The 27,834-nt window shown below is 44.9% G+C and overlaps 1 protein-coding gene across 1 annotated transcript; it reads right to left on the reverse strand.

The window, feature by feature from the left end:
- Positions 1–27,834, reverse strand: LOC121615253 (potassium/sodium hyperpolarization-activated cyclic nucleotide-gated channel 2-like). The gene is made up of 8 exons (XM_041949523.1): positions 26,642–27,834; positions 23,758–24,181; positions 21,487–21,648; positions 13,104–13,322; positions 2,156–2,302; positions 1,680–1,920; positions 1,417–1,581; positions 1–950 (listed from the first exon to the last, which is right to left on the reverse strand). The coding sequence occupies exons 1-8, from the start codon at positions 27,832–27,834 to the stop codon at positions 1–3; spliced, it is 3,501 nt and encodes a 1,166-aa protein (XP_041805457.1).

Consider the following 27,834-nt stretch of genomic DNA (forward strand, 5'->3'; position numbering starts at 1 on the left):
TCACAAGTTGGAAGACAGCCGGGATCTGGCAGAGTCTAGCTCTGGAAGGCTGACAATTGAATCTTTCTTGGGAACTCCAGAGTCTGGAGGTCCTGATCCAGCAGCTGCTGCTACTGCCCCCATTCCAGCAGGTCCACCGGGAGGAGGTGTGGAGGCAAAGGCCACCCTCTGTTGAGCTCCCGCCGATCTCCCCACCCCCGAGGGCCCTGGCAGGCTGGGCTGAGAGGGCTGAGGGGGACCGATGGAGTTGTTGGAGGTGTGGGTGGATGGCGGAGGGCTGGGGGCTGCAGAGGCAGCTTGTGGTGTTCCCTCCTGTGGGAGTGAAGGCTGGGAGGCAGACAGGGCCCGGGTATCCTGGCTCAAGCTACCTGCATGAAGGGAGTGGGTGCTCTTGTGTGAGGCAGGCCTCTGCTGGGTCTGTGTGGGACTGGGTACATGGTGCTGTACTAGGGACAACTGGGAACCAGAGGGTCCTGCGCTAGCCATGTACTGGAAAGTCCGCCCTGAAGCTGCGAGCGGGCTTTGGACAGGTGGGCTAGAGATTGCAGATCCGAACGCCCCTCCGAACGCCTGAGGGGGTTGAGACTGAAGAGGAGACATTGAGACCGGGCTGGACAGGTTCTGCATCACCTGGAACCTTCGCACCATACGAGGAGACTGCAGAGTCCCTGGACCCACCAGGGGACTCGCCATTTGAGGACAAAAGCTCATGGCCACAGCCTGCTGAAGAGTGGCGATAGCAGAGCCTGTCTGCTGCTGGCCGGGGGGAGCAAAGATACCGCCAATGGAAGGGGTCATAGACATGGCCCGTGGCCGCTGCAGGTCCACCAGCTTCACCATTTCACGGTCGTACTTGACAATCTCCTGGATAAGCTCGTTCTCCTGGTTGTTGAAGACACCAGAGTTGAGATCATGCTGGACCTTGTGCATCAGGATGGAGTTCTTTTTACCTGCAGAAAGACATGAACGGATTGATCGTTCAAGAGAAACAGAAATGAGAAAGGACAGGACAGAGAGGACAAAAAGGAGAACAAAGCATAAATATATGGAAACAAGAGGATTTGGAGAGGGAGAACAATGTGAGTTAGATATAGCATGTGATGTCCTTCACACCAGGTACATCCTCTAGCAGAACAGGCCCTGAGGAAAATGGATGTGTCACCCTGTACTCTCATCTACTGTTACAGTGTCCCGTGTCATTCTGACGGAAGAGCACAGCTCATTTTACTGCCTTTTTCAACATTAATATTCTGGAAACATCTCCAAAGCACAATATTATTTCTTTTTCTGTAAATGGGGTTCATTTTACAGAGACCTATAGTCACTTACAATAATGCTATACAGATGTCTCATGCTTTTGTGCTGCTAGTCATGAATGCACCCATGTCAGGCTCCAGTCTTATGTATGCATTTTACCTATGCGGTCTAGACGGTCAATGGCAACGGTCTCAAAGGCTCGTCTCATCATGGGATATTCTTCCAGCACCTCGTTGAAGTGGTCGACAGACAGAGAGTAGAGTCGACAGTAAGTCTCTGCTCGCACGCTGGCTGTTCGCCGACCCCTCGTCAACAAGCAGATCTCTGAAACCAGAAAGGAAAAAGTGAAACAGCCCTTAAAAAAAGATGTTATGGGCAGCATCACCAGAAAAACCACATGTGAGCTACAAACTGAATCCTACCTCCAAAATAAGAGCCATCAGAAAGTTTCATTGCCAGAGTGCCCTTAGTGATGACGCTGCAGACTCCGTGCTGAATGAAGTACATTTTCTTCCCAATGGTGCCCTCTCTTATGATGTAATCGTGTGGCTGGAATACCTCAAAGCGCAGCTTGGTCAACATGGCGGTCACAAAGTTTGGCTCTGCGTTGGCAAACAGCGGCATGGATGCCACCAGCTTGCGGCAGTTGAAATTTACGATTTCCTGAGAAGAGACACGCTGTTAGGTTTGTTCAAAGACAAGCTGTCAGATGTGCACCGGGGGTACTACACTGCAGTCAGCTGTCTCCTCCTGCATGCATGACTGGTGTGTTCATGGATTTGAGCATTAAGGCTCAATCAATCAATCAAGGCTAAAAACAACTACGTTTGAAGAACAACTTCATACACATTTATACTTATATGATATTGTGTGTCCTCACTGTGAAGTTGTGTCTTACCTCTCTGAGAGGCTCGCTGAGTTCTCCCAAGATGCTCTCCTCATCAAACATCTTGCCTTGGTATCTGTGCTCATAATAGTCATGGATTTTCTGTCGGAAGTCAGCAGGCAGCTTGTGGAAGGACATGTACTGCTCCACTTGTTTGTACTGGGAGGGAGCAGGACGGACAGAGATAATGTTCTGTTAATACAGTGCAGGCAATCGTTTTGAGAGCACCTTGTATTCTGTTTCCACTGCAATGATGTTTAATTGTATTGTCTCTTTTAAAGAGACCAAAACCATCAATGCACTGATCCTACCAGCAAGTACTGTCTGTGTAGTCAAAGCATCATATAGCTTATTCGTGTGTGAATGACATGAAAGTACACAGTGTATGTGACCAGGTTTTAAAGACTTACATCGAGGAGGGACGAATGGGCTTGGTGCTAAAAGCTAAACACATTGAGATCAGACACATTGTTGGTTTTGGCCTTTGAATTAACTGAGAAGTAAACAAAAGAATGTAAAACAACTATGAATCACCAACACTGACAAATACTTAAGGTGATGATGCAATTGGTGACATATGTTTCAAAGCACGAGGGATCAGATCATGTGTGTCCATACCTTTACACACTTCTGTCTACATATACAATGCAGCAGGACTTGCAGTTCACACACAGCAAATATGTAGAGATCTTGTGATATTTTTGCATGTAGCCACCTGAAAAGTGCAGCGAAATGTATTCTATGCTAAAATATTCTGTTACACCTTTGTGACTTGAACCACATCGATGCCTCCACTCAGTTGCCAGTCTAACACAACAGCCCAGCCATAAATCATACCTTTGTGAAGGTTATAGTGCTCAGTTTGGATTGAAACTGTTTTAGAGAGGTGCTGGTTCAAATTTATGGCCGTTTTAGAGGCTGTAGTTTACGGTGCTCTTAAACTGTACTGCATTATCCTCAGAGGCTTTGCTGGTATTTTACTTTGCTGTGGGCCAAACATTATAAACACAAGCTGCAGCCTCCAACAGGGACGCAGCTTGTCAATGGAAATAAACAAGATATCTTTCACAGAATGATGTTTTTCCAGGGAGTCAACAAACACAAATACAAACAACAGCACAAAACAGCGCAGGCACACGTCCTTCAGCTGTCGACTGAAATGAACACAGCCGCCCATTGATCAGCGCCACCTAGAAGTTAATCAATGCCAGATCGATAGGAAGTGAAGGGTCAAACACAGCAACAATGCAAACAATCAGCTTCTATTGTTGAGATATGCTAATCGCGATCCATCCAGAGTGACCACTGAGAAACCAAAAAGTACGTGTCCGGGCTGCAGAGAGTGATAGATGTGGTGATAAACTGGACAGACAGAAAACTGTTGAGAGAAAAAGCCTTCTCCTTGTACTTGTGCTATCAGACTGTGTGCACTTCAGCCCACCTTAAATGTAAAGCTTCGTAAGATGCACAGCTCAACCCTGCGCCTATAAAACTGTCTGAAACTTTGAGAGACAGCTCAGCAGGCTGGCACACACAGCACTGTGTATTCACAACTATCATCATCCGCACTGCCTCCACCCAGAAACTCCACTGGGTGCATTATGAACGCCACAGACGCTGTCAGCTGGCATCAAGCCACTTCTCCTGCCAGCGTCTTCAGCAGGTTGGCTTCAGAGACCACCACATGACTGGAAGGTCCCCGTTTCACTTCTGCTGCGGACAGTATTGTGTCCGCGTGTCCTGTCAGAGGCCCCGAGCAAAACAATGGGGTCCATCTATTGGCAAGCTGTTACAAGCTGTGGCTCCTCAACAGCACCTGATAAATGCCTAAATTGGAAATAGTTTGTTCTCTGAGACAAACAGACTGGCCCCCTGTTTCCAAAAGAGAGACATATTTGGCAAACAAAGACTTCTTTTTGTACATAACTGAATACTTGTGTACACGTGGATAATCCTGCAGTACAGGGCAATGAAATCTCCAGTTTCCTGGCTTCATTACAGCAGTACACTCACTCAAATTTTCAGCTAAAAAGCATCCCGGATACCAGACGATAATGTAATTCCAGCTCCAGATTTCACATTACTACGGTTACACTGGCACAAGAAACTGAATTATCTGAACCAAACTTATTTACAGTATTCACGGGGCAGTCAGACAGTATTGGGATACTTGCTGTTGCATTGTTGAATCTGTTTTTCAGCACACTGGATTTAATATGAAATGATTAAAGTCCCAGCTTTAATTTGAGTGTGAACACATCCACATCAGATGGCCTGAGTAGGAATTGTAGTATTCGTTTTTTTCAGTACTTCAATTTTAAGTAACAAGTTAACATGAACTTGAGTCTTCATATTTCATATTTGGTTGCAAGTCTTTTGCTGTCAGTGGCTGGCTGGACTCTATAGACATGAGCAGATGCTTGGCATCTTCCCCGGCGATGCTCTGCCAGGTTTATACTTCAGCCTTCTACAGTTGTATAAAATTGTGGCACTATAAAGGGCTACAAGTCGAACATTGCTCACCCAACAGTCTGAACACCAGCAAGCACCCTTACCCATCAACAACACCCATTTCCCTGTTGTAAGGGTACGATGGGTTCAATGAATTTGGACAAAAAGTTTTTAATGAGGAAATGTTTTTTTGCTTTTAAAGTGGGGAGACGTACAGTGTCTGTGATTGTCTCAGTTTCAAGCTGTGTGTCCAAATACAAATACAATACAACAAATGCAAATACAACATCAATATCAAATTGCTGTGTTTTAACGTAATGATAATATTAGACTTATGTAGACTTATGTAGACATTCATCATGCTCTGTCCCACTCATTGTTAACTACATACAAAAACATAAACAACAAGACGCGTCTGAACTGATTTGTCTGTATGTGTCAGTGTATCATTGTCAAAGCTGTTGCATAGACAAACGTCAGGGACTGTGACGCTCGCAGCTCTGTCAGTATGCGGTTAGCTGTCATGCCGAAGACAAAGTCGATCTTTTCTAGAGATCCAAGAGGTTTACTCCTTGCTTTGTAAAATACCTGCCAACAAAAATGCATTCATGGCGTCCATGATGTTAAAAAGTGCGCTCAGCAGATGTGCTGAACATGGGGAAAATAAGTGTCCCCGAAAACACCAATGGTACATGCGCAAGTGCTTGCATGTATGTATGCAGTGCAGCGGGGGGAAGGTTGGACATCACCAGCATGGAAAAGCAGCGTCTAGCACATTGGCAAGACAAGGTGGTTTTGGTGAGTTTTATTTAGTTTCTATAGAGTTTGAATAAAGTGCGTTTTACGATGACTTAACAAAGCAATCAAGCTCGTCTTAAATGGGTAAAACTTGAATTCAGAAGGTGTGCGGTTGTATTTTTCTGTTTCATCAGGAATTTAACCATTCCTGACATTTTGTGAGTTTATTTTTTTTATTTATTAGACTAAAAAAGTTGAGAAAGCTTATGAAACACACATCTCCCAGCTGAAACTATACCATCGGACCATCTCCTCTTCAGGTACAAAGTGCTATTACGAGACAGGAAAGGCCGCAGCTAGCTGGTTAGCATGCTAACTTCAGTACATATCTCTGTGACACTACACATATGCTTCTTTGACTTGACATCACTTGACTGTTACCTCTTTAAATTCTGTTGATATTTTAGTTCATTTTTCAATGTTTTAAAGTAAAATTCTTCTTACATGTTGCACCTTTAAGGGTCATGGTGTTGGGGTGTGGGCCACCTGAAGGAGACACCATATATTATTCATTAAGTGTTTTGTAGTTTGTTTGTTTTTAATTCTAAGGTTTTTAGACATTCACCCCTCAAATTCCCCTGAGGATGGTAATAACTAATAATAAATAGTTTATGACCTGCAGCACTTATGATTATTCCATCAGCCTCAACTGCACTCTCATCTTTTGCACTAATTGCAGAATGTTAGCATGTTCAGCTAAGGCGACCGTGATAAATTCTACTGTTAAACATCAGCATGTTGGCATTGTCATTGTGAGCATGTGCCATGTCCAGCCTCAGGGAGCTGCTGCTGTGGCTGTAGCTGTGCGAACAGTGTAATCCACAGACAGCTTTCATACGTTACTCAGCACATGATGCTACCAACTCACACGAGGAACAGTGGGTGGTAAAAGCTTAAAGCTTCATGGTTCCTGTTCTGTTTCAAATCCAATGTGCTGGATCACCAATACTCTTCTGTATGAAGGTTTAATGGTACCCCACTGGAGTCACACCACATGCTGTTTCTGTAAAGTGGATGCTGTTACCATGACCCCGCAGTGCTAGACAGGAGAAGTACTGTCACTCTTCCCAGAAAAAGCAACGTCTGTTTCTGACTGATCCCATCGCTGCCTCCTTCTGCCACTTAACATAAACATAAATTAACCAAACATGCAACATCTGAATTATTCAGCATCCATGTAAAGAAAACTCTCCTGGGTGGGGGCAGCTCCTCTGATGGAGTTACACAACACAAGGTCTCACCTGCATGAGTGACTCTGCTTCCTGACATCTGCAGATGGAGAGCGGCCTGAAGAAATGACCCCGTGTCACAACTCTTTACCCGACGTGTCAGAGCGAACGCTGCCGCTGGTGTGCCTTTCATAGAATGGAAGTGCTGATTGTGAGCAAAGTGGAGGTGTGGGTTAGTCTGTCTGGCAGCAAGGGAAAACCTCACACTCCCCGCAGAGATGCAGCGACCAAGCAGCTGTGGTTACACACGAATCCAGCGGACTGTGACTCAGCTAAAACGGAATGAATGAGGCAGCAAAAGCCTATCTGATTGGACTTAGATGGTGGCATTTAAAGACTTGACTTTGAGAGCCATGTCACAGTGCATCGTATTGATCATCGCCAGGCCAACCTCAAATCTCTCCAGTGTCACCGTGGAGAGGAGAGCGAGCGTTCGGCCGGTGCGTCACAGCACCCACAGGGGACAGACAAACACCTAAATGAGAGTGGAAATGACATCCACTTCCTGTGTCACTTTGATGGCGGTGTGTGCAGCAGCAGGACGCTCCACTCACATGTTGTCCATCTAACCTGCTGTTTTTGGGAACTCTTTGCATTTTGTGATTTGTCATGATTTGTTTGACTTTGATTACATTTTTCCACTTTTAAACCTGTCAGCTATTTACTAAAAAAATCAGCTTCTGATCACCCCCTTTCCTTCTCCTTTTTTCCTTTCCTTTCCTTAATTGCTTCCCTTTTTATTCCTTCCTTGCCAATCCTCTCCATTACCCATTTCCTTTCTTTTCCTATTGTCTCCTCTCATTTCCCTCCCTTTTCGTTCCTTTCCTTTCCTTTCCTTTCCTTTAGTTTCCTTTCCTTTCTTTAATTTTTCTTTTTCTTTCCCACTCCTTCCCTTTTCTTTCCCCACTCATTATCTTTCTTTACCTCCCTATCCTTTGTCTCTGCCCTCCCTCCTTCTCTTCTCTTCTCTTCTCTTCTCTTCTCTTCTCTTCTCTTCTCTTCTCTTCTCTTCTCTTCTCTTCTCTTCTCTTCTCTTCTCATTCATCCCACAACTCCTCTCCATTGGAAATTCTAATTTGGGTTCATCCCAAACGGCCATGTGGATGTATAATTCATTCACTTAATTCCCTGCAAAATCGCCTCATTATATTATGAAGCACATTCACCAAAGAGAAGAAAATCAGATAGCGGTAAGTCAGAGCTTGTCTTGTCTGTCTTCAGTTCGGAGATGTGTACACAGGGAGGAACAACACACTGTGGGGTCTCACACAGTACAAAGTCTCATTAAATGAAATGAGGCTTCTAAGGACACGCTGAAAATCCTGTAATTCAGTCAAAGAGAGTGACGACCAAAGGAGACTGATAAGGTTTGTTCATCAGACACACTTTCTACTAGAGCGAATATCATTTGGCACAACTGAAGGGACACTGTTTTTGTTGTAGACGCTGGCGCAGGAATCTCTCTGGCCACTATCTTTGCAAAGTCAGCCTGGTTCTGGATAATGGGAGCGATCAGTGACAAGCAGCCTGGCTACGAGAAGACAGATCACTGTTGTTAATGGTGGCAGCAGCACAGAGAGGGAGAGGAGGAGGAGGAGGGGGAGAAGGTAGAAAACAATCTTGTATCCTGTCCTGTGCACGGCAGACAGCTCAGACTGCTGTCTGCACGCTGTCTTGCTGACTGAGATTAGTCTCTCAACCCCCCTGTGAGGCCATTAAGAGCTGATTAATGATGCAAAAGGAGTATTTGTGTAGAGTTGTATGACTAGTCTTCCGTCTGTTTGAAGGCACAATGTGTGCTCTTAAGGGAAGCCTGACTACCAAAACTAAAACGCAAAGTTGTCTATTTATCTCAAAATGACTGATGACTGGTCATTATGGGCTGTAATTAAACAATGGCTCAATACAGTAAAAGTCTGCAATGATTTTGAGGCTATGAAAGCTTTTCTTCAAAGATCAGTTTTGTAAATAAAATTGTAGAAGTGGTATATTTGGAAAAGTGAGACACAAAATGCTGATTTTAAATCTATAATTGAAATTCTTCAGTTATGTGTGCATATGTCAAATGTAGAATGGTTAAAAATATCTATATATGTATATATATGTATGTATATACACGTGTGTGTATGTATATATACATATAATAGGCCTTTCTTACAGGGAACTTCAGTAGGAAAAGCACAGGTGTAAATATTATAATGAGCGATAGCTGAATTCCATTTAGCAGCTTTAGTTTCAGGGTCCTCAAATTGTTCATGCTGGCTCGTTAATGGCATCAGTAACACCTGTGGTAATGGAGTGCATAGGGTTATGAAAATTAAATAAATAAATGACAAAGAATGAATAAAACAGCATTTTACAGTCATTAACCTCTGTCACTGTCCTTGCGCTCACTGCAGCTAGTCAGCGTCCTTGCTTCTCTGCTGCTGGCATTATTTTGCAGCCATAAAACAAGAATATAAACAATACAATAACAAAAATTTAAAATGTCAGAGTTCAATCAGATTGAATGAATGAATGGAGAGCAAAATCCGGCCTGACTGCAGGATAACAAGGCCGTGCACACCTACACAGGTGTTTTCACGTCTGGCTTATTAGACTAAACTTCATGAACTGATAAGAATTCTAAAGGTGCATCGTCTCCTGCCCAAACAGCTGCAGCAAAGCTAATATGAGGGTCAGACAGATGTCAGTCAGGCACAGTACTCCATTCCCTCACAGTCATCATGCTGCATTTGCATGCATATTGTTACACACTGCTAACAAAATGTCTACAAAACCACCATTCCATGGTGCATCTAAACAAAATCCAATATTAACAATAATACAATGGATTCATCTGATTATTGGAGCTACACAGTTTGTTTGTACCTAGTTTCACATATCAAGAAATCGCTGCAAATACGTAACACTGCAAAAGTAGCAGTGAGCGGAAAGTCTTCGTATTGTGCCAGCAATGCAGTATGAGAGAAGGTCCAATCAGGAAAAATAAGCGAAAAGACCTGTGTGGGTGGCCCATGGGTGTGAAGGGCCTTTAATGCAGCATTTTAGTGACGTCGCCCCGCATTACATAAAACAGGGTAATCGCAAAGTCAAAAACACAGAACATGATGCACCAAAAAAAGAAGTGTTTCTTTCCCATGCAGCTCTGCAGGTCCAGGTACCAACAAGCACAAATTCTGACTTATGAAAACCAGAAAACATGCCCGAATTTATTATGTGCATTGTTTTCCAAGGTGTATTAAAGGTGGCACTAGTAAGACTGCTTCTTTCCATGTACTGTGGGTGTATCTCCCCGCTGCTATGTCTCAGTGTGCAATGTTACTATGTATAGATAACTCATAGGTCTCTGCACCAAAGCCACCAAGTCAAATTCTCCCCAAATGGATTGTGAGTCTGACATTACTGCTGGGCTGAAATGAAAACCTCCACACAATGCTAGCTCGAGCCTCTCTGGGGCTGTAACAGACTGCCAGCAGACGTGTTTTGCTAACACTCTAATAATGCTAAAAATGTCACTCACAGTCATATCTGGAGGCGTGGCAAATTCACTCAGCAGCATCAGCATCAGCCTCACTGGCATGGCTGGCACTTTTCTGCTCTACGCGTTTTTTGATTTTTTGGTGTTTTTTTTTTTTTTTTAATAAACACATCTTCAGCTCAAATACTAATCCTCACAGAGCTGCAGAAAAAAAAGAAAATCTGACAACTGGTCAGAAAAAGGGTTCCAGAGAAATGCACTTTCCTGCCCTCAGCAGAAAAAATATATATTCTGGGACGGGGTGAGGAACTATTAGAAAATGTCTAAAGATGAGTGAATACACACAGAGCATACAGCATTATGAACTGATGTCTAATGTGAACGCACACATGTTTCTTACTCCTCAATTTATCCTTAAACTGAGTGGAAAAACAGGCTGTTTGAGGATTAAACACACACTTATGCAACTCATCACAGCTCTTAAATATATTCGACTTGAGTTTTCTGTCAGTGTTCAGGCGGCTTGTAGTGCAAATTTAACTGTATATTTAAAACTGGGGTGAAAACTCTCAGCAACAGGAAAAGGCTGCGAGTAATGGTCTTAAGCTGCTCATTTTGGTGACCCCCACTGTGGAAGGAGCCGTTCCTCACAGATGAGAGACCATGGGTGTCCCTCTAGCCTTTTAACTCCCATCATCCAGGACCACAGTTGCTGAATTGCTGTCTTCTAAACCATTTATTGGACATGATTTATACCCAAGTGTCCAGCCACGTGGTGGAAAAAACCCTACGGGAAGCTAACGGGCAATGCTGGCTGGACAGAAAGCTGACAAAAACGCTCTAAATGAGGTGAAATAGACAGTGTTCAAATATCTTGCAGTGCACCAGGAGTTGTGTTGACAACAAGGCCCTCCCTTCTCCCACAGGTTTCCCCTCCCCCTCTCTTTGCTCCCTGTAGCAGACAGTTAGCAGTAGCACTGCACCTCTCAAGGACACCACCACCAGAGAGGATAGAGAGAGGGGAAGAGGGGAGGAAAGAGAGAGAAATTCAGATCGAGAGGAGAGGAGAAAGAGAGCGAGAGGGAGGGATGAAGACAAAGAGGGAGATGGGAGGCAAAGCAGAAAATCAGGTGGAGATATTCAAGAGGTGGAGGGAAAGAAAAGAGGGGATGAGATCATGTGAAGAGGGATGGTTAAGACGCATAACAGATGATACAGAGTGCAGGTAGAGTGAGAGCCGGTGAGTGACTGATCAGAGAGAGAGGGAGAGGGAGAGAGGCAGCCATGGCTGCTTACGTCACCTTCAGGATGACATTGGCAGGACACACAGGTCTGCTGCCTCATCAATTCTACTGCTGCCCAAGGGGACATCATACCACACACACACACTCTCTCTATGTCTCTCATCCACATCAGCACCCCACCACACACACACACATGCCCAGCCCCTGGCGACGTGGCTCTACCTGGCCGAACACACCCGCAGCCTCTGATTGGCTGCTGAAAGCCAGCAACACTCCCCCTGCTCCCCAGCCAGCGAGACTCTGCTTGGAAACAGAGAGGCTGCGCTGTTACCACTACAGGCCACTGCTGCAGCACCACTCAGCGCACTTTTCAAAATTCCTGTTCTTTGTATTCAAATCCTGCCTTCAGAGAGATCAGGCTACAGCATGACGAATTTCCATTTAATCAGCAAATAATCAAACCAAACAAATCAGCTGCAGCCAATGACGAGCAAGGAGAAAGAGAAAAGATGCTTGTTTTAATGGGCAGCTTTCATCAACTGAGAGAATTTAAAAACTTGACCGCTGACCAGCGGGGTCAATCGGTGCAAAACTCAAACAGGAGTCACACAGAGTTGAAACTGATCCAGCTTTTTCTTCCCAGATACAGATTTTGATATGTAAGCTAAAGGTTTCTGAGTGAGGACCTCTCTGATGCCAGAGATCGTCTTTTCCCACATTTAACACCTTAAAATTTGTGAGGTAACATGAGGCTGTAATTACGTATCAGTTCTCAACATTAAAACACGTTTGCACACCAACTTCATTAATAAGATAGAATGTATATTGTGTGAGCCTCTCTCCTTTATCATGTTAAACATGTAATAAAATCCATGCAACCTTTTAAGAGTGATCTAAATCTAAAATGATATATCTTTGGTTACGTTCGCTGGACATGCATGTCAGCCCAGTTTCAGAGTAAACACCTACCACTGCCAGCACATAACTGCAACACAATAGAAAACTTTATAATGTTTAATGTGGATTGTCCAGTTAATGAAATGAGTCCAGATAGCGAGTGTCACTAAAACCCACAGAACTTCTAGTGGAGACGCCAAACTTTCCAAAGATACCAAATGAGGCTGAAATTTTTTGAAAATGTGTACAAAATAGTGCACAAAACATTTACAGGAGTTCTGGGTTTGAATTTCCCACATCTTATAGCTTCATCCAAGAGCTGGAATAAGCTGATCTAGTGCATCTTTGATACTGTCAGGCAGAGTGGAGGAAGACGATTTTAACAACCTTAAAGTTACTTAAAGGAAAAGTTTGACACTTTCGGAAATACACTTATTTTCTTCCTCATTCTGGCAGGAGTTAGTTTGTTAGTGTCTTGTCTTTATGCTACACCAGCATGAACTCCAGGAAGTTTCAAGATATAGTTCAGCACATAAAAGTGGCAATTTGTAATATTCACAGTTCAAGTTTTGGACAGATTAAACAAACAAGACATGTATTGTTAATGAAAGAGTTTTAGATTTGCTGGTGGGCAGATTTTGTTAGCATTTGCAGAAGCAGTCTTTGTGCTAAGCTAAGTGAGTGGTGGTAGCTTCATTACACTGTACAGATGTGTGAGTGGTACTGATTTTCTCATCTAACTGTCAGCCAGAAATCATATTTCCCAAAATGTCAAGGAGAAAGCTGGATGTTAGGCGGTTAATAGGAAGCAGGAAAGTGTTGAGAACATGGGACAGAGTTGATTTAATGCAGCTCCTCACCTTTTCCTGATACTGCCGTCTGGAGGAGTCCAGGGACTGGATAAGAGCTGTGGCATGGCCAATAAAAACCGCATAGCAAGTAGCTCCCACAATCATACTCAGCATGGTGAGCCAGATATCGGATAGACTCTCCGGGGCCTGTCGACCATAACCGATGCACAGCATGTGGCTCATCGCCTTGAATACGGCGAAGGAGTACAGCTCTGACCACGTATCGTTCTGCGAAGAGAGAAAAAAAGGACATAAACAAACCAGTGAAGACATCAAAGTTACATAAAAAGGCAGGTTTTGAGGGAGAGTGGTGGCAGAGAGCAGGGAACTACAAGAAAAGCTTCAGGGACAGCGGGGTCATAGGATAGCACTTACACAAATGAGAACTCCAGGGACCGAGTCGCATTAGAAACAAAGAGGGAGGAAGAGGAAGCGACATCAGGGGAATCCTTCGAGGCCTAATCAGTAAAGTAGAGACGGTTTGGAAATTATTTCCTCTGAGAGGAATCATAATGAGAGGTCATTAAATATGCCCTTACAGAGCTGTGTGAATAGGAATCTGCTGCAGGCGGTGGCAGCCAGGCAGCGGTCACCAGGCGGCTTGTGTTGAGACTTGTGAAGGGACAAACCTCAGGTCATAACTTACAACAACATCAGCGGGCGTTAGTCATGTTGTTGGATCGCTCTGAGAACACCTGAACAACACTCAGCACAGTTTCCTAAATGCAGCTCAGTGTTTTTTCACCGTAGCTTTATGCCAAAACTCGCTTCATCACAAGAGAAGGGGCTGACTGAGCAATCCTAACAAGCTCAATCGATCTCATTCTGTTGTCCACCAGGCCTCCTTTGTTTCCCTTTTTTTTCTCTTTCATTAGCACTGAGTGGTGACTGTGGTGGCCTTGGCCTGAAAAGGTGGCTGACCCTAATTAATTCAAGGTAAAGCCAAAAGCCAGACTCAGTTTTTGTTTTGTTTTTTTGGTGGGATTCTAACTATTCTACCATAGAAACAAGTGTCCTGTGTAATGAAACTGTATGATTAAAGCTTTTGTCCATGGAAAAATGAAGTTAAAAACTCACACACACACACACAGCACACCCCCCTCTAGGTACAGGGCTACACAGAGGTTACTGTCTGCACTCAGATAGCAAAGGCAATCAGCAATATCCTCTCTTTTAACTTAGAAGTGCATTAGCAGTCTCTTAGTGCATTTGCCATCAGATTATAAAGCACACTTTGCTTACCCAGGCGTCTTTCACATAACTACATTCACCCTGTCACCGTCCTCTTAAATCCACGTACCTCCGGACGGTCAGCTCTTCACGAGCTAAGGGAAGCAACGGCGTCCTCAGGCTCGTGCCAGTGCACTTCTCAGATGCTTCAATCAGTTTTTAAATGGTTTATTTATCAAGTGTGAGGATTTTCTCAACCCATGAAGGAACACTCAGTCCTTCAGTTTATCAGGAAAATCCAAAGTCACTGGAGGTATATTCAAAAATCAGTGGCACTGATTCATGATTTAAAAGGACTGTACATTATTATAATGCACTGTATAGCTAATGAATAGATTAGTCAATTGACAGAAAATTTTCTGACAATTGTTTTGATAATTAAGTTTTAGTCATGTATCGAGCCAAAATGCTGTAAATTACTATTATTTTGAGGGTTTTTAAGTATTGGTTGATATATGTAGGTTAAGTTACATTTTTTTACTCTTTTGTGTTAATTAAATATTGAATAAATCAATAAAACATACAAAAGATTGATCATAATGAAATGAATCACTGATTGCAACAGCAAAGAAGTGAAATACAGAGCAAATGAACAACATATATGATCAATACAGCAGCAAGTGATTTCTGTACAGCGTCTGTTATCGACATTAAAGGGCCACACAGTGACGGAAGGACTTCTCTGTCATGAGCCGAGGAAAATGCAGACTCCAAAAATAAATACAGCTCCACCAAGTGGGCTGAGGCTAAATGGTGTACGTGAAAACAGAAGGAGAAACAGTGGAGTGAAACAGATTGAATAATAGATGAACGATGAGCACTTTGATTCTGAAATAGCACAGGCAGGAGAGAGGGAGCGAGAGACTCCACAGCCTCATAAGTCTGGCCTCCCCAGAGGTTTTAGTTTGGGAACTATCCGTTGCTTTGTTGGTAATCACCGTCTCCATTAGCTGCAGATAGTTTGTTTGAAGTTGGCTGATAGCGCGAAGGGCTTTAAATGTATCTTCCAGTGTCCTAAACTGCCTTTTTGTGTGTGCATCTGCAAGCTTGCCGTGTAGCAGGCCTCACATGTCTCACACGTACGTTCAAACATATGTCAAAAAGCCTGATGAGAGGTTTGTCACATGACCATTAGGATTCACCTTTATTAGTACAACATTTTATGCCAATCCATCCAATAGTTGTTGAGCTATTTCAGCCTGGATCAAAGAGGTGGGCTGACCGACTGCACCACTAGTGTGGCTTTAAGAGTGCACCCACAGCCTGGCACAAAGGATGAACTTTTGCCCTGTTGCCAGTCTCATCAGTTCTCACCTCCCTGCACCAAGGGGTGAAGGACTGAGGCTCTGCGTGGGACTGATAGGTGCAGGGATGGAAGAAATTACCAATACAGGGTGCAGCACATAATGGAAAATGGAGTTACATCGCACTGAATGACCAATCACTATGTGAGTGTCCGACAGCCGATAAGATGGACAAATATCAGAAGATAATTGACAGACATGTGAGAAAGCCTCTGGCCTGGCCCCGTCATACACCCACCGCTTTAGTTCATAATGTCTTTGTTGTAGGGTCAGCGGCGTCTCCTGCTTCCTCTCTCTGTCTCTTCCTCCTCGTCTGCCTCACTGAGTGTGTGTGGCCTCTTTATAAGCTGTAGGGTGGGCAGTGAAACATGTTGTTTCTGAATGTGGAAGGCGAGGCGTCCTCCGGCCTCTCACAGTTCATTTTAAGGCCAAAAGAAAAGTGCTACTCGATCTGTTCGTCAACACGAACACCATGTGACGACGGCCTGGACTGGCGTAGGTGGTTTGGGTTAACTTGACGCTGTTTATAACACAGCATTTCGGGAAATATGCTTATTAGCTGTCTCGCAGACATGAGAAAAATGATAACACATGTCTGCGTGACAGCTATGGAGCTGGAGTTAGCCAGCTAGCTTAGCTTAGCAAGACTGGAAGCAGCCTGGCCTGTTCCTGCATGTGACTCTATGTTAAATCACAACTTTTGACATTTCTGTTTGTGTGGAGATCAAACAAACTGGATGTAAGTTGTTGATTAGTGAGCTTCAGAGGTGTTGGTATGTGTTTTTTTTTTTACTTTGGAAAGAGCCATGCTGGCTGTTTCCCCTCACTTACAGTCTTTAAATTGAGCTAACCCTCCCTCGGCTCTAACTACTTAACACATAGATATGAGAGTGGCATTGAGCTTCTCATCTAATTATCAGCAAGAAAACACATATTTATCAAAAAGTCTTTTTCTATTATATTGGCAAATGAATAAATAACACATATACATGGAGATGAAACCTGTATCAGTATTGCTAAACTACAAGTTGTCTCATTACGATGATAGAGAAACCTTTGACGTTTTAAGAGATTTTTGTGTATGAATTAATAACTCTTCTACACGGGTACTCCAGAAGGTTTGTGCTGCTCTTCCACAAAGTCTCTAATGCCAGTCGAGCTCCAAAAACACAGAATCCTACATTTCCCGCAATTAATAGCTTAAACGCATGGTAAATGCATTTAAGCTATTTCAAACTCAATGACCTCAGTTTGGCTTGTCTCCAAGCCCACGATGTGATAAGCCCAGTGGCATTATCAGGGGTTATTTTTTTAGAATTGACAAAGCTCCTCCAGAGCTCCAGAAAACACGACAGTAATGCCCATTAACTGACCCTTATGTGTAAAATCTGTGAGTTTTGTCGTTACATATTTCCTTAATGTGTAAAGTCTGTGAAAAGTTTTGATGCATTTGGCTGCATTTGAAAAGGCTGTAATAAGTGATAATAAGCCTCCAGTATGTGCCATTGAGTTTGTTTTGAACATGGCTTTTTTAAGAGAATCTTTGAACAAAATCTCTTCTAATTTCCATTTCTTCTACCCGACTATAACCAAACAGGAGATGTGTGCATTTTGTCATGATTTCAATCAGGATGCCTCGTCGTCTCTTTCAGACTGACCGTGTGTATCACAGTAAGTGTTGCTCAGCAGCAACATTTTGCACTTCTGCTTGAGTAGCATTAAACACAACTAAGCTAAAGCAATGTTTAAGTGCAGCACTTCCTGCTTTAGCTGGATATTGCAGAACAGCACACAGCACACAGAGCTCCGTCAGAACAAAAACACCTTTGTTCCTCCGGGACTGTGATAATCACATCCTTTCCTCTCCTGGCCCAGGAAGCAAACACCACCTAATTTCTGGTCCATTTACACAGGTTAGGCAGCTACTTTCACTTTTCATGTTTATATGTTCTTGCCGGCCTTGGGAGTAGTTTCAATCAAATTTGCAACGTCCAGCAGCAGACCCTGTGATGCTGTGTGGTCAGACTAGGTGTTGTGAGTAAACAAAGTGATTTAACACCAGCTTATCTTCTCCAAGAGAGCAGGCCGCTGTACTGCAAAGCCCACTCCTGCTGATGGCAGTGGGGCATCACAAGAAAGAGACGCCTCTGTGATGTGGATACAGTAAGGGATGGGTACACACACAGTTGTAATTACAGCGTTGAAACTAAACACCCTGTGTCTGTCAGTTAGCGCTGCTGTCGCTATTATTACCCAGTCGCCTCTGTACTCCTCTGACACAGCGAGGCGCTGCCACCAAACTGCACTCTACCATGGAAATTAACTATGTGGCTCAGAGAGCTGCGTGAAGCTAAAGCTAAATATAAACTAAATGAAATTAATGAATGAAAGTTGAGGTGTTTTGTGGAAACAACCTATGTTCCCTGAGGTATTAGAAGTTTGAGAGAATCCAATTACTGGTTGGTGGATGTCATCCAGACTTACAGAGTGTTCTCGACGCCCTCCATGGGTCCTGCCTGTGAGCCCCACACCACCAGAGCCACTGTAGGGTGCGAGGCTTGATGGATGGCCTGGCTGCAACACAATGGCTAATGTTACAAGCTGTCAGCCACTCAATAGGGGGGTGGTCTCAGGTGGCTGTAGGCAGCCTGCACCATGGCAGAGTGGCCCTTTAGTTTAAGAGTGACGGCTCTCTGGAGACTGACTGCCTTTGATTATACACAGAGAGCAGCGGAGGAGTCAGTGGCCTGTCAACCCCAAACTTCATCATCCTGTACAGCACACTCTGCACAAGGTTGTCCTCTGGAGCATCACAAGTTTATAAAAAAAAAACTCAAGTTTTCCTGAAGTTAAGGTTGATGTGCTGCAAAGTTTGTGCTTTATACAGAAGGTCAGCACGGTATATGTCATTTTTACATCAAGCATGCATGAAATAAATGAAAGTTCATATTATTAATATGGATGCATATAACTGCTTTTTAGCTGATGATATTTACATATAGGAAAGCAAAAAGTCTTTGTTTCCATTATCAAGTAATCTGCAAATTGTATTATTGATTAATTCATTTATTATTTAATGTTAGAAATGTCCAAAAAGTGTGAAAAAATGCCATAATTTCTTTTTTAATTGCCTGTTGTTTCCAAACAAAGATATTTAGTTTCCAGTGATGTAAAACAGAGACAATCATCATAACAGAACAGCCTTAACTGGTGAATCTTTGAAAAATTACTGAAATTATTAATCGATTATCAGAATAATTACTGATGAATTTTCTGTCTATCAACTAATTGATTCAAGTTCAGGGCTCTAATAACATCAACGTATCTCTCAGCCTTATTATTTTGTTTCTGTTTTGCTTTAAGTATTAACTGCTTGCATTTTTTTGAAGAAACTACATGGATACAAGGAGTCAGTATCTGCTTTGCTGTGTTACATTCAGACGTGTGTGTGTGGGTGGGTGGGTGTGTGTGTGCATGCGGGTGTCTTTCAGCAGAGGCCAAACAGCTGAATGATGCAGTAGAAGGAAATGCCTGATGCAGTTTTCAATAGTTTAGAACATCAAAGAGTTGGTGTGAACGTGGTCGAGACTCAGCCTCAGGAACAGTGGACACACCTGCTCCGGCTAAAGGCTCTCATTCTCTGCATAGTGCTCATCGAAACACTGACGCACATGAAGCTCAAATCTTTTCTTATCCGCTATCTTAGAAGTTACGCTGCAGGAATGCGAGTCTACTCTCTGAACTCAAATGATTATGTCAGATGAGTGATATGAATAGCAACGATTATGTCACCATCAGCTAATTTTGATTAATATCACATGAAAGCCCCATTCATCAGGCCCAAAATATCCCCCACATTATGAATGCTGAGAGCCTGAGTCAATATTGTAATATGTGGTTTTGTCAATATTGTCCAGCAGTGCCAGTAAAACTGCAGTATGTCTGTGTCTGACATATTAAAGAGGAATTCCTTCGCTCTCGCCAACATGAACGACAGGACATTCATTCTCAGCATCGCATTAACTTGTTTCAACCGGGTTACTTTTGTACAGCAATAAAAACAAGGGTCAGAGCTGTCGCCCAGGAAATACTTCAAACCTGAATTCACAAGTAGTCGCAGCAGGCCCCGACAATGTCGGAGAGCGGGACCCAATCTGTTTAAAACCCCATTTGGACCTGTGCCTCATGTCTGGGTTAGTGTGGTGTCCCCTCACTCAGTAAAAGGCTGACAGACAGACCTATAAACAACCGGCTTTTATCTCTGAGAGAGACATGGCAACAAAGAGCCCAGCTGCTCTGCCATATTCCCCCACCTCCCCTCTGTTTTCCCCTTTTATCTTTCCCGTCAGCACCCCACCACGCTGAAGAGGAGGCACGGAGGGATCTAGAGGTTTGCTCAAATCTCTCTTTTGCACAGCTTCTTCATTGGTATCCCACAGTTGTTTTGTGTCTGGCACAGCAGCTGAATGCTACTGCAGAGGGCAGTGATATGAGTAATTTACTTGATTTGTTGCAAAGAAATACTGACTTTACCTCCTGATTTAGTAATAGCATAATTGCAACAGGCATCACTTAGGATAATAATGGCTCTCTGAGTAGTGCAGTGCACTGTTCTCAGAGCAGACCATATTGATCCAAATTATAGTATATGTAACTATCACCACTAACCTGGAGCACCCTTCATTTTTAGCCACAGTAGCAGCATGACTCTAGAGATGGAAATATCAGTGCAGACTGAAATAACTTAACAACGGTTGGATGGATTGCTGTGAAATGTGCTACAGACATTCAAGGTGCCCAGAGGAGGAATCATGACGACTGCAGTGTTCCTCTGATTTTTCATGTAGCACCATGTCCAATATTTTGGTTTTGGTCCAATAGTATTTTATATATTTATGTAAAACTATTCCAGGCAGCCTCAGCTGTACTTTGTATTTAGTGCTAAACAGCAAATGTAAGCTGCCCATAAGCCAGTCTAAGATAGTCAACATGGTAAACATACGGATACATGTAGATTTTTTAATTGTAATTTTGCCATCATAACTTGTATATACTGTAATTTGATATAGTACATGTCTGTCCATGCGGGGAGAGGGATCCCTCATCTGCTGCTCCCCCTGAGGTTTCTCCATTTTTTCCCTGTTCCCTGAGGCTTTTAGGAGTTTTCCTTATCTGAATCGAGGGTCTAAGGACAGAGGATGCTGCATGCTGTACAGATTATGAAGCCCCCTGAGGCAAATTGTGATTTGTGACTTTAGGCAAGATGAATTAAATTGACTTGACTTGACTAGCATGCTGATGTTAGCATTTAGCCCAAAGCAGCGACGTGCCTACGTACAGCCTCACAGAGCTGTTAGTGAGTCTGTAGACTCTCAGTCTTCAATGACCAGGAGCAAAATTTATTTCTGCTTTGCCTTGTATAGGAAACACTCAACCTTTAAGAAATTTCCATCTTTGTAGAATGACCCGTGTTCCTCCACGACTACAAGAGACTAAACTATCAACCAATTTAATTTTGTGGCAACAAGGATGAGTTGCCAGGTAAATAAATCCATTTCCTCATCTTTAAAACAAAATAAATCTCTTTCCAGTGGGAAGGTTCATACACAGATTTAAGGCTTTTGCCTATTGATGGAAGCGCCCTGACTGGAGCACCACGCTTCCTGTTTTAGTTTATTATGGTCACAAAATATTGATTGACGTTCAACCAATATTTTCTAATGATGGTCAGAAACTTAAATCAATATTCTGTGACACCGAGAGCTCTGTCCCAATCAGCTCAGAGCAAAAGATGCAAATCCAGTTCCGGGGTGATATGTCCAACTCGGTATGCACCGACACGATTCCCTGACACTTACCTCCATCTTGTTGAGGGACACCCAGCAGTCTGAGGGGAAGTCCTGCAGCATGGGAACCAGGAACTGTAGGCAGCCGTCCCAGTGACACAGCAGCAGCATCATACCAATCAGGTTAAAGATCCGCATCACTGCACTGGCCAGATCATAGGTCATATGGAAAATCTGGAACAAGACAATAAGACAGGGAGGGGTGTTTAGAAACTGGGCTGAGACACATGGTGACAAAGAATATGCTGGATTTAGAAAACGAGCTCAGTGAATATGGCTTTTTATAAGTTTATTAAACAGCAAATACTTTAAATTCGCATCTCAGTGGCAGGACTGGCTTCCCACTCGGCTCCACGGTCTCCTTTGGATTATACCAAGTTTGATTAACGAGTCGGGGAGACAGCTTCCCATCAGTCCCAAATCAAACACAGCAGGAGCAGGCAAGACATTTGTTACACAGAGATACATGACATCAATCAGAGGCCTAAACACGCACACAGAGGCCAGTCACACACACACACACACACAACACTCACGCATGCCTGCAGGCACACCGATACACTAACAACACAGACAGACATGCCAACACGTACACACTCAAACACACAGAGTGATGGACAGGGACCATCATGATCCTTAGCGACTGATCGTCTGTGTCGTCTCACACATCAATCATTCTGAGTCACTGGACAGTCACTTATAGGCCAATCATCTATCACCTGACTGACTTCAACAAGCCACTCCTTGTTGGGGTTTAATAGTTCCATGGCTGCATTTAATACCTCAACAGTATTCAGAAGGTCTAAATCTGTATAACTGCAATACTGTTCAAGTCAGGACATGTAGAAAGGTCTTAAAAGTCTACTATGAAGGAATGAGAAGTGGGTCATTTGTTACTCAGTGCAGCTGAGGGAGAAGTGATACTCTGTGATGGCAGCGAAGAGGAATGAGACTGGACATGAATCACATGTGCTGATCTTTCTAAATGCCGCTTTAACCTTTGTGGGGTTTTCACTGTCACTTTTTATCAATCAACAACCGACAAAATACAGTCATTTGTCATATCTTTTTCACTGAGGATGGATGGCAGAAACTGTACTGTGCACTGTACACACGGCTGCGTTGGCTGATGGAGATGTTCAGCACCACCGACAGCGTCAAGGAAGTTACAGGAACTAAAAGTAGCTCAGGCTTCAGATTGTCGGGTTTTCAAAATAAACTATGACAGATAATTTGAATCTGGGCATTTCTTGTGTCAGTTTCTCACTCTCCAGCACATCTCCGCTCTCATTCTCCACGCATGCCAAGTATCACTTCCCATCACGCACCGCTGTGTGTGTGAGTGTGTGTGTGTGAGCATCACATCATATCTTCAGAAATCCAATTATCCAAAGGTCAAGTTAGCAGCCGAGCCCCACTGCGCTGCGCACCACTGCAAAATGCCAACGCCAGGCTGCCAATACTGGCATAAACGAAAAGTCGAGTGATCCCGTGACATCTTTGGAACTCCTGCCTCCCAGGCTGCTCGCCTTCATTTGAGGAAGGAGTCTGGGGAGAGGCTGGAGCAGGACACCCCCGACAAAGTGCATCCCTCGCGGAGTAAATAAAAGCCGAGCGAGCGGGAAGGGCAGGACTGGGTCTTTGAGTTCAGTCTACAAGAGCCGGGGCTCTACCTGGCAACAGCACCCATATTCACAAAACCTGCCAGTCAGGCCTCTGAGGACATGCCAGCTTATCTAACATCCCCGATCCCTTTAAATGAACAATTACCGACATATATAATCGCAGTCAACAGCCCCCTAGTGCTGCATATTATCATCACCCTCTACCCCACCTGCTCCTCCTCTGGCGCCTTAATTGATTAACTGTGTTTGCCCTGTTAATAGGCTGCTTATTAGAGCGCCTGATACCACCTGTGGGACTGCCAGGTCAGACAGGGAGACAGAGGGCTGTGTGTCGGGCGTAGTTGTGTGACAATAACAGTAATTAGAATGCAAAGTTTGTTAAAGCTCAAACATCCTGCTGACATCCTACATTTCTCACCATGTGGCAGGTGAGAGCATTAATATCGAGCCTGTAGGCGGAGGAGAGCAGGCCGCTCGGAGCAGACAGGGAAGCAGATTGTTGGTTTGGTCACGAGCCAACATCAACATATTGGAGGCAAATCAGTGACCTTTTATCACCGAGTAGATTGGGTGTTTCTTCCTCTGTGGCTGAGAGTTGTGTGGTTAGCGTTATAATATAATGTTCACAGAGGCACAGTCATGAAATGTATGTTCTTACCTCTTCCCATTGGTGAATGTAGCGTATTAATCTGGAGAGCCTCAACAGCCTCAGAAGACTTAGGATCTTGGTAAAGCGGACGATCCTCAGGGCCCGAGCAGTCTTGTACACCTCCGAGTCGATCCCTTTCTCCACTATGAGGAATATGTAATCCACTGGGATGGAGGAGATAAAGTCCACAATGAACCATGTTTTTAGGTACTTCTTCTTAATGGTTTTAGGGTCCAAAATGATGTCTGAGTTGTCCTCGATGATGATTCCAGTGCGAAAGTTGAGCACCAGGTCCATGAGGAAGAAGGTGTCGGAGACCACGTTGAAGATGATCCAGGGCGTAGTGGTCTCGTCCTTGAAGAAGGTGATGCCCACGGGGATGATGATCAGGTTGCCCACCATAAACAGCAGCATTGTGAAATCCCAGTAGAACCTAGCAGGCGTGTGTAGTTGTGGTGTGTACATGACAGTGTGTTAACATGGGTACAGGAGGGGAAAAAAGGGAGGAGGGGGGAGGACAAAAATAGAGTCAGATAAGAAAAGGGAGTTGCTGTGGAAAGCCGATAGACACAAGAGACTTCCTAACTCGAGGTGGAAAAGTGTGAACAAAGTGCAGGAGCTACACTCTGCCTGCCTGAACATGCAGAAGGCCATGAGAGAGACGCTCTGCTCAGCCTCCAACATCCACATAATACAGTTATTAGTCTATTTCTTAACACACTTTATACACTTATAATGCAACAAACTGAGTCTAATGATTGTCTGTGCTCATGAAGTAAAGCAGATCATTAATAAGAATGGCTGATGAAGATTTTTTCCGTGCTAAATGGCATAAAAGATGGAAACGACTGTCAACTTCCTGTCTTAAACCTGCTGTTTTGTTGACATCGACTTTACTTACACTTACCCAACTGCTGTAAAAAAAAAGTATAGAAAACAATACTTGCAAAATCAATGTTTCCTTCTGACCCTTTTAAAAAGCAATGTGTCGAAAAAAACTGAGCGTGCACATTTGATGAAGGTGACAAAATACAGAAACGACAACAAGGCACTGAAATATTTCATATGTTTTATATGATATATGGCCACATGTTATATAGTCCAAATGTCACCTTTCATAGTGGCATCACTTCATGTATGGGGTAAATTATTCCTCTTATGAACAAAGTATTGTGAAAATCCAATAAGATTTAAGATGCAATACAAATAAACTTGTTTGGGATGTGTGAGGGGTAGTGCTACATAAACCGCACCATCACCACCACCACAAATACTGAGCTATCCATTGTATTTAATCATGTTAAATCTCTGAGACCCCCAAACAGAAGTCATTTTCTGTGACAGGCTAAATCAGGTTTATACTCAGTTCTCATATAATTAGGAAAAGTCAGGAAATATCAAGCCGGGGTGTCCAGGGATCCAAAGAGAACAATAGGTTCCATTTCAAGGCCTGCATCTGGAGCTCTTAACGACCTTCCAGTACTGCCAGGAAGGTGACTGTGAGGCCACTTGCTGCCGGTAGTGATGTGGCACTTTGGCGAGTGGGGCAGACGGAGTAAAAGTAGAGAGGTTTGAGCCCGTCAGAGGAGGCTCTGCAGGACAGGTGCAGCGCTGAGTCATTACACTGCGACTTACGCAACAAGCTCTGACTCCTCCACTATATGGCAACAACAATAACCGCCCCGATTGTGATGTTTGGAGCAACTTTGCTGCTTTAACTTTGCATCATTAGCATGAGAATGACGGCGGGGCCGCCGCAGCTCCGCGCCGCGTGGGAGTCCGCACGGCAGAGGAGGGTCTCAAAAGTGGCCTGGCGTCAAATTACATCTATGCTGTTGAGAACATGTCTCAAGTTTAGCCTTTAGTGGTCTACTGACTCGGCGTTATGTGATACAAATGGGCCAAACATGAATGGGGGGGTGGTGGGGGAGGGGGGCAGCGCTCAAACGCGCGAGCCGACTCCAAATTAGACGGGAGCTGTCCGCTCCGTGTGGTGCTGAAAGCGAGCAGCCCAGCAGAGAGCAAAACCGGCTGGTTTTCTGACCCAAATGCAATTTAGCGAAGTGGTGCATGTCGGCGGTGGGGGCGGGTGGGAAGGGGGTTACAGGCTAAGTCAAGCCCGAGTCACGAGGAGCCTTCTCGGCTTGCAGGTTCCGCTAAATATTTGCAAGGCAAAATAAGTGCTGCATGTCCAGCTGGGTGATCGGTGTTTGAGCCGTGACACGCAGAGCGCATCCATCATTAAAATGCAGGATCCGGGGAGTCGTACAGGCGGATATGTCTCCAGTGAGCATGCTTGAGGTTTTCGCACACTTGGCTCAAGGTGACATTCCATTACTGAGCGCATCGCGCGCGCACACACACACGCACGCACACACACACTCGTAGCCCACATCCTGTCAGCACGGCTCTTGTCGCAGAGCATAGCTTATAGCCCACTACATTAACCACATCTTTGAAAATAATGGCATTTTTAAACGAGCCCGAATTAGCGTTGGAGCGCTGTCCTCTTTGTTAACTGGGAGCGCACTGTGTTAGCAGGCCGGGCTCGCTGAGCATCCCAGACAGCTACTGTATACATACAGACTGGAGCGAGATTTGTTTACAACCTTGAAAGGACACTCTTTGCTCAAGTCCTTTTGCCTGACAACAGGTTGTTTGGGGGATTGGTGGCAGCACGTTGCAATGCACCGACTCAAAGCTCTACAGATTCAATCATGGGGGATGCAATGAAAAACCAGCAGGCTGTAGCTTTGAACAATAACCATGCATGTGTGTTTCCCGTGCAGGCACAGTGGTTACTCACTATAAAGTGAGTTGTAGATGACAATGAGGACCTATACGGGCCCCTCATGACTTTCAACGTGCGACCAATGGCAGCCCCAGCTCTTACCTGAAATCGCTGTAAGGGTGGATAATCCAGTTTCCAGCTGATTTTACCCTCTCCTGTTCTCTCTCCACTGCTTTTTGACTACCATACATGCGTAAGGAGAATTTGTTAACTCCGGGCTGCAGCATACTACTAAACTGCCTCTGCATGAAGCTGGCTTGGCTGCCCCGAGGCTCCGCGTCCTCGGCGGGCACGATTGGCGGTCCATCCTCCGGCTTCTGGAAAGTGACAGAGTTCCTGGGCTGCTGGGTCTGAGTCTGAGTCGGGCCGTGCAGCGAGGACGAGGCTTTCCGGCTTGGTGCGTTAGAGAAGGACACCTTGGAGTCCTTTTTCTCGGGGACGCCGCTGGACACGGGGGTAGCACCGGGGTTAGCGCTCTCCCCTCCGTGGCCCCCGGTCAGGGACCCGCCTGGCGTGATCGAGCCGTCCATGCTGGCGGTGGTCGAGTTACAGGCTCCTCGCTTGGCGCCCCCTCCGTCTTCGGCCCTTCCCGACCCTCCTGTCTGCTTCTCCTGCTTGGAGATGATTGAGCGCAGGCTCCCGGTACCCGAGTCCCTCCTGCATTCTCCGTTTTTGTTGCATTTCATGCTGGAAATTGGAGCGACGCTCTTGCAACCATCACCCGCTGTCGCGTTTAAAACCTCGACCGCGACCGCTGATTCCGACGCCTCCGCCCCAGATGCTCTGCTGGTCTCGCCGCGCTCGGCAGCATCGCCCGGACGGGGTGTCTGAGTCTCAGTAGCTCTGGAGGCAGCAGTGGGCCGTGGAGCGGCGGGAGCGTCCTCTGTGTGCGTGTGGAAGGGCTCCTTGTTGGAGTTTCTCCTGGAACCCGAGGACGCGGCTCCCCCTCCTGGCGTAAATTTCTTCATCCTGATACTGCCGCCGCCTCCTCCTCCACCTCCGCCGCTGCCGCTCCCCCCGGCTCGGCGCAACCGCGGATGCTGAAACTTGGACTCCTCTTCTCCGTCCTCCGTCTCGTCCATCACGACGTTGCTGGCCGCACCGGGCTGCTTACCGCTCGGTGCTCCGAGAGAACCGGAGTCCAGACAGTTCTGGCTGCTGCTGCTTCTTGTGCATTTGGACGCGGCAGCCTTTGGTGCGCTGATGTGGCTGCATCCACTGCCGCCCACCGCCTTCTTTTTCATGGTGGCAGCAGACGCCGGTGAAACCTCATTCCTGTCCATGACATTGAGCAT

Source organism: Chelmon rostratus, chromosome 12 (genome assembly GCF_017976325.1).
Source record: "Chelmon rostratus isolate fCheRos1 chromosome 12, fCheRos1.pri, whole genome shotgun sequence".
Lineage (NCBI taxonomy): Eukaryota > Metazoa > Chordata > Actinopteri > Chaetodontiformes > Chaetodontidae > Chelmon > Chelmon rostratus.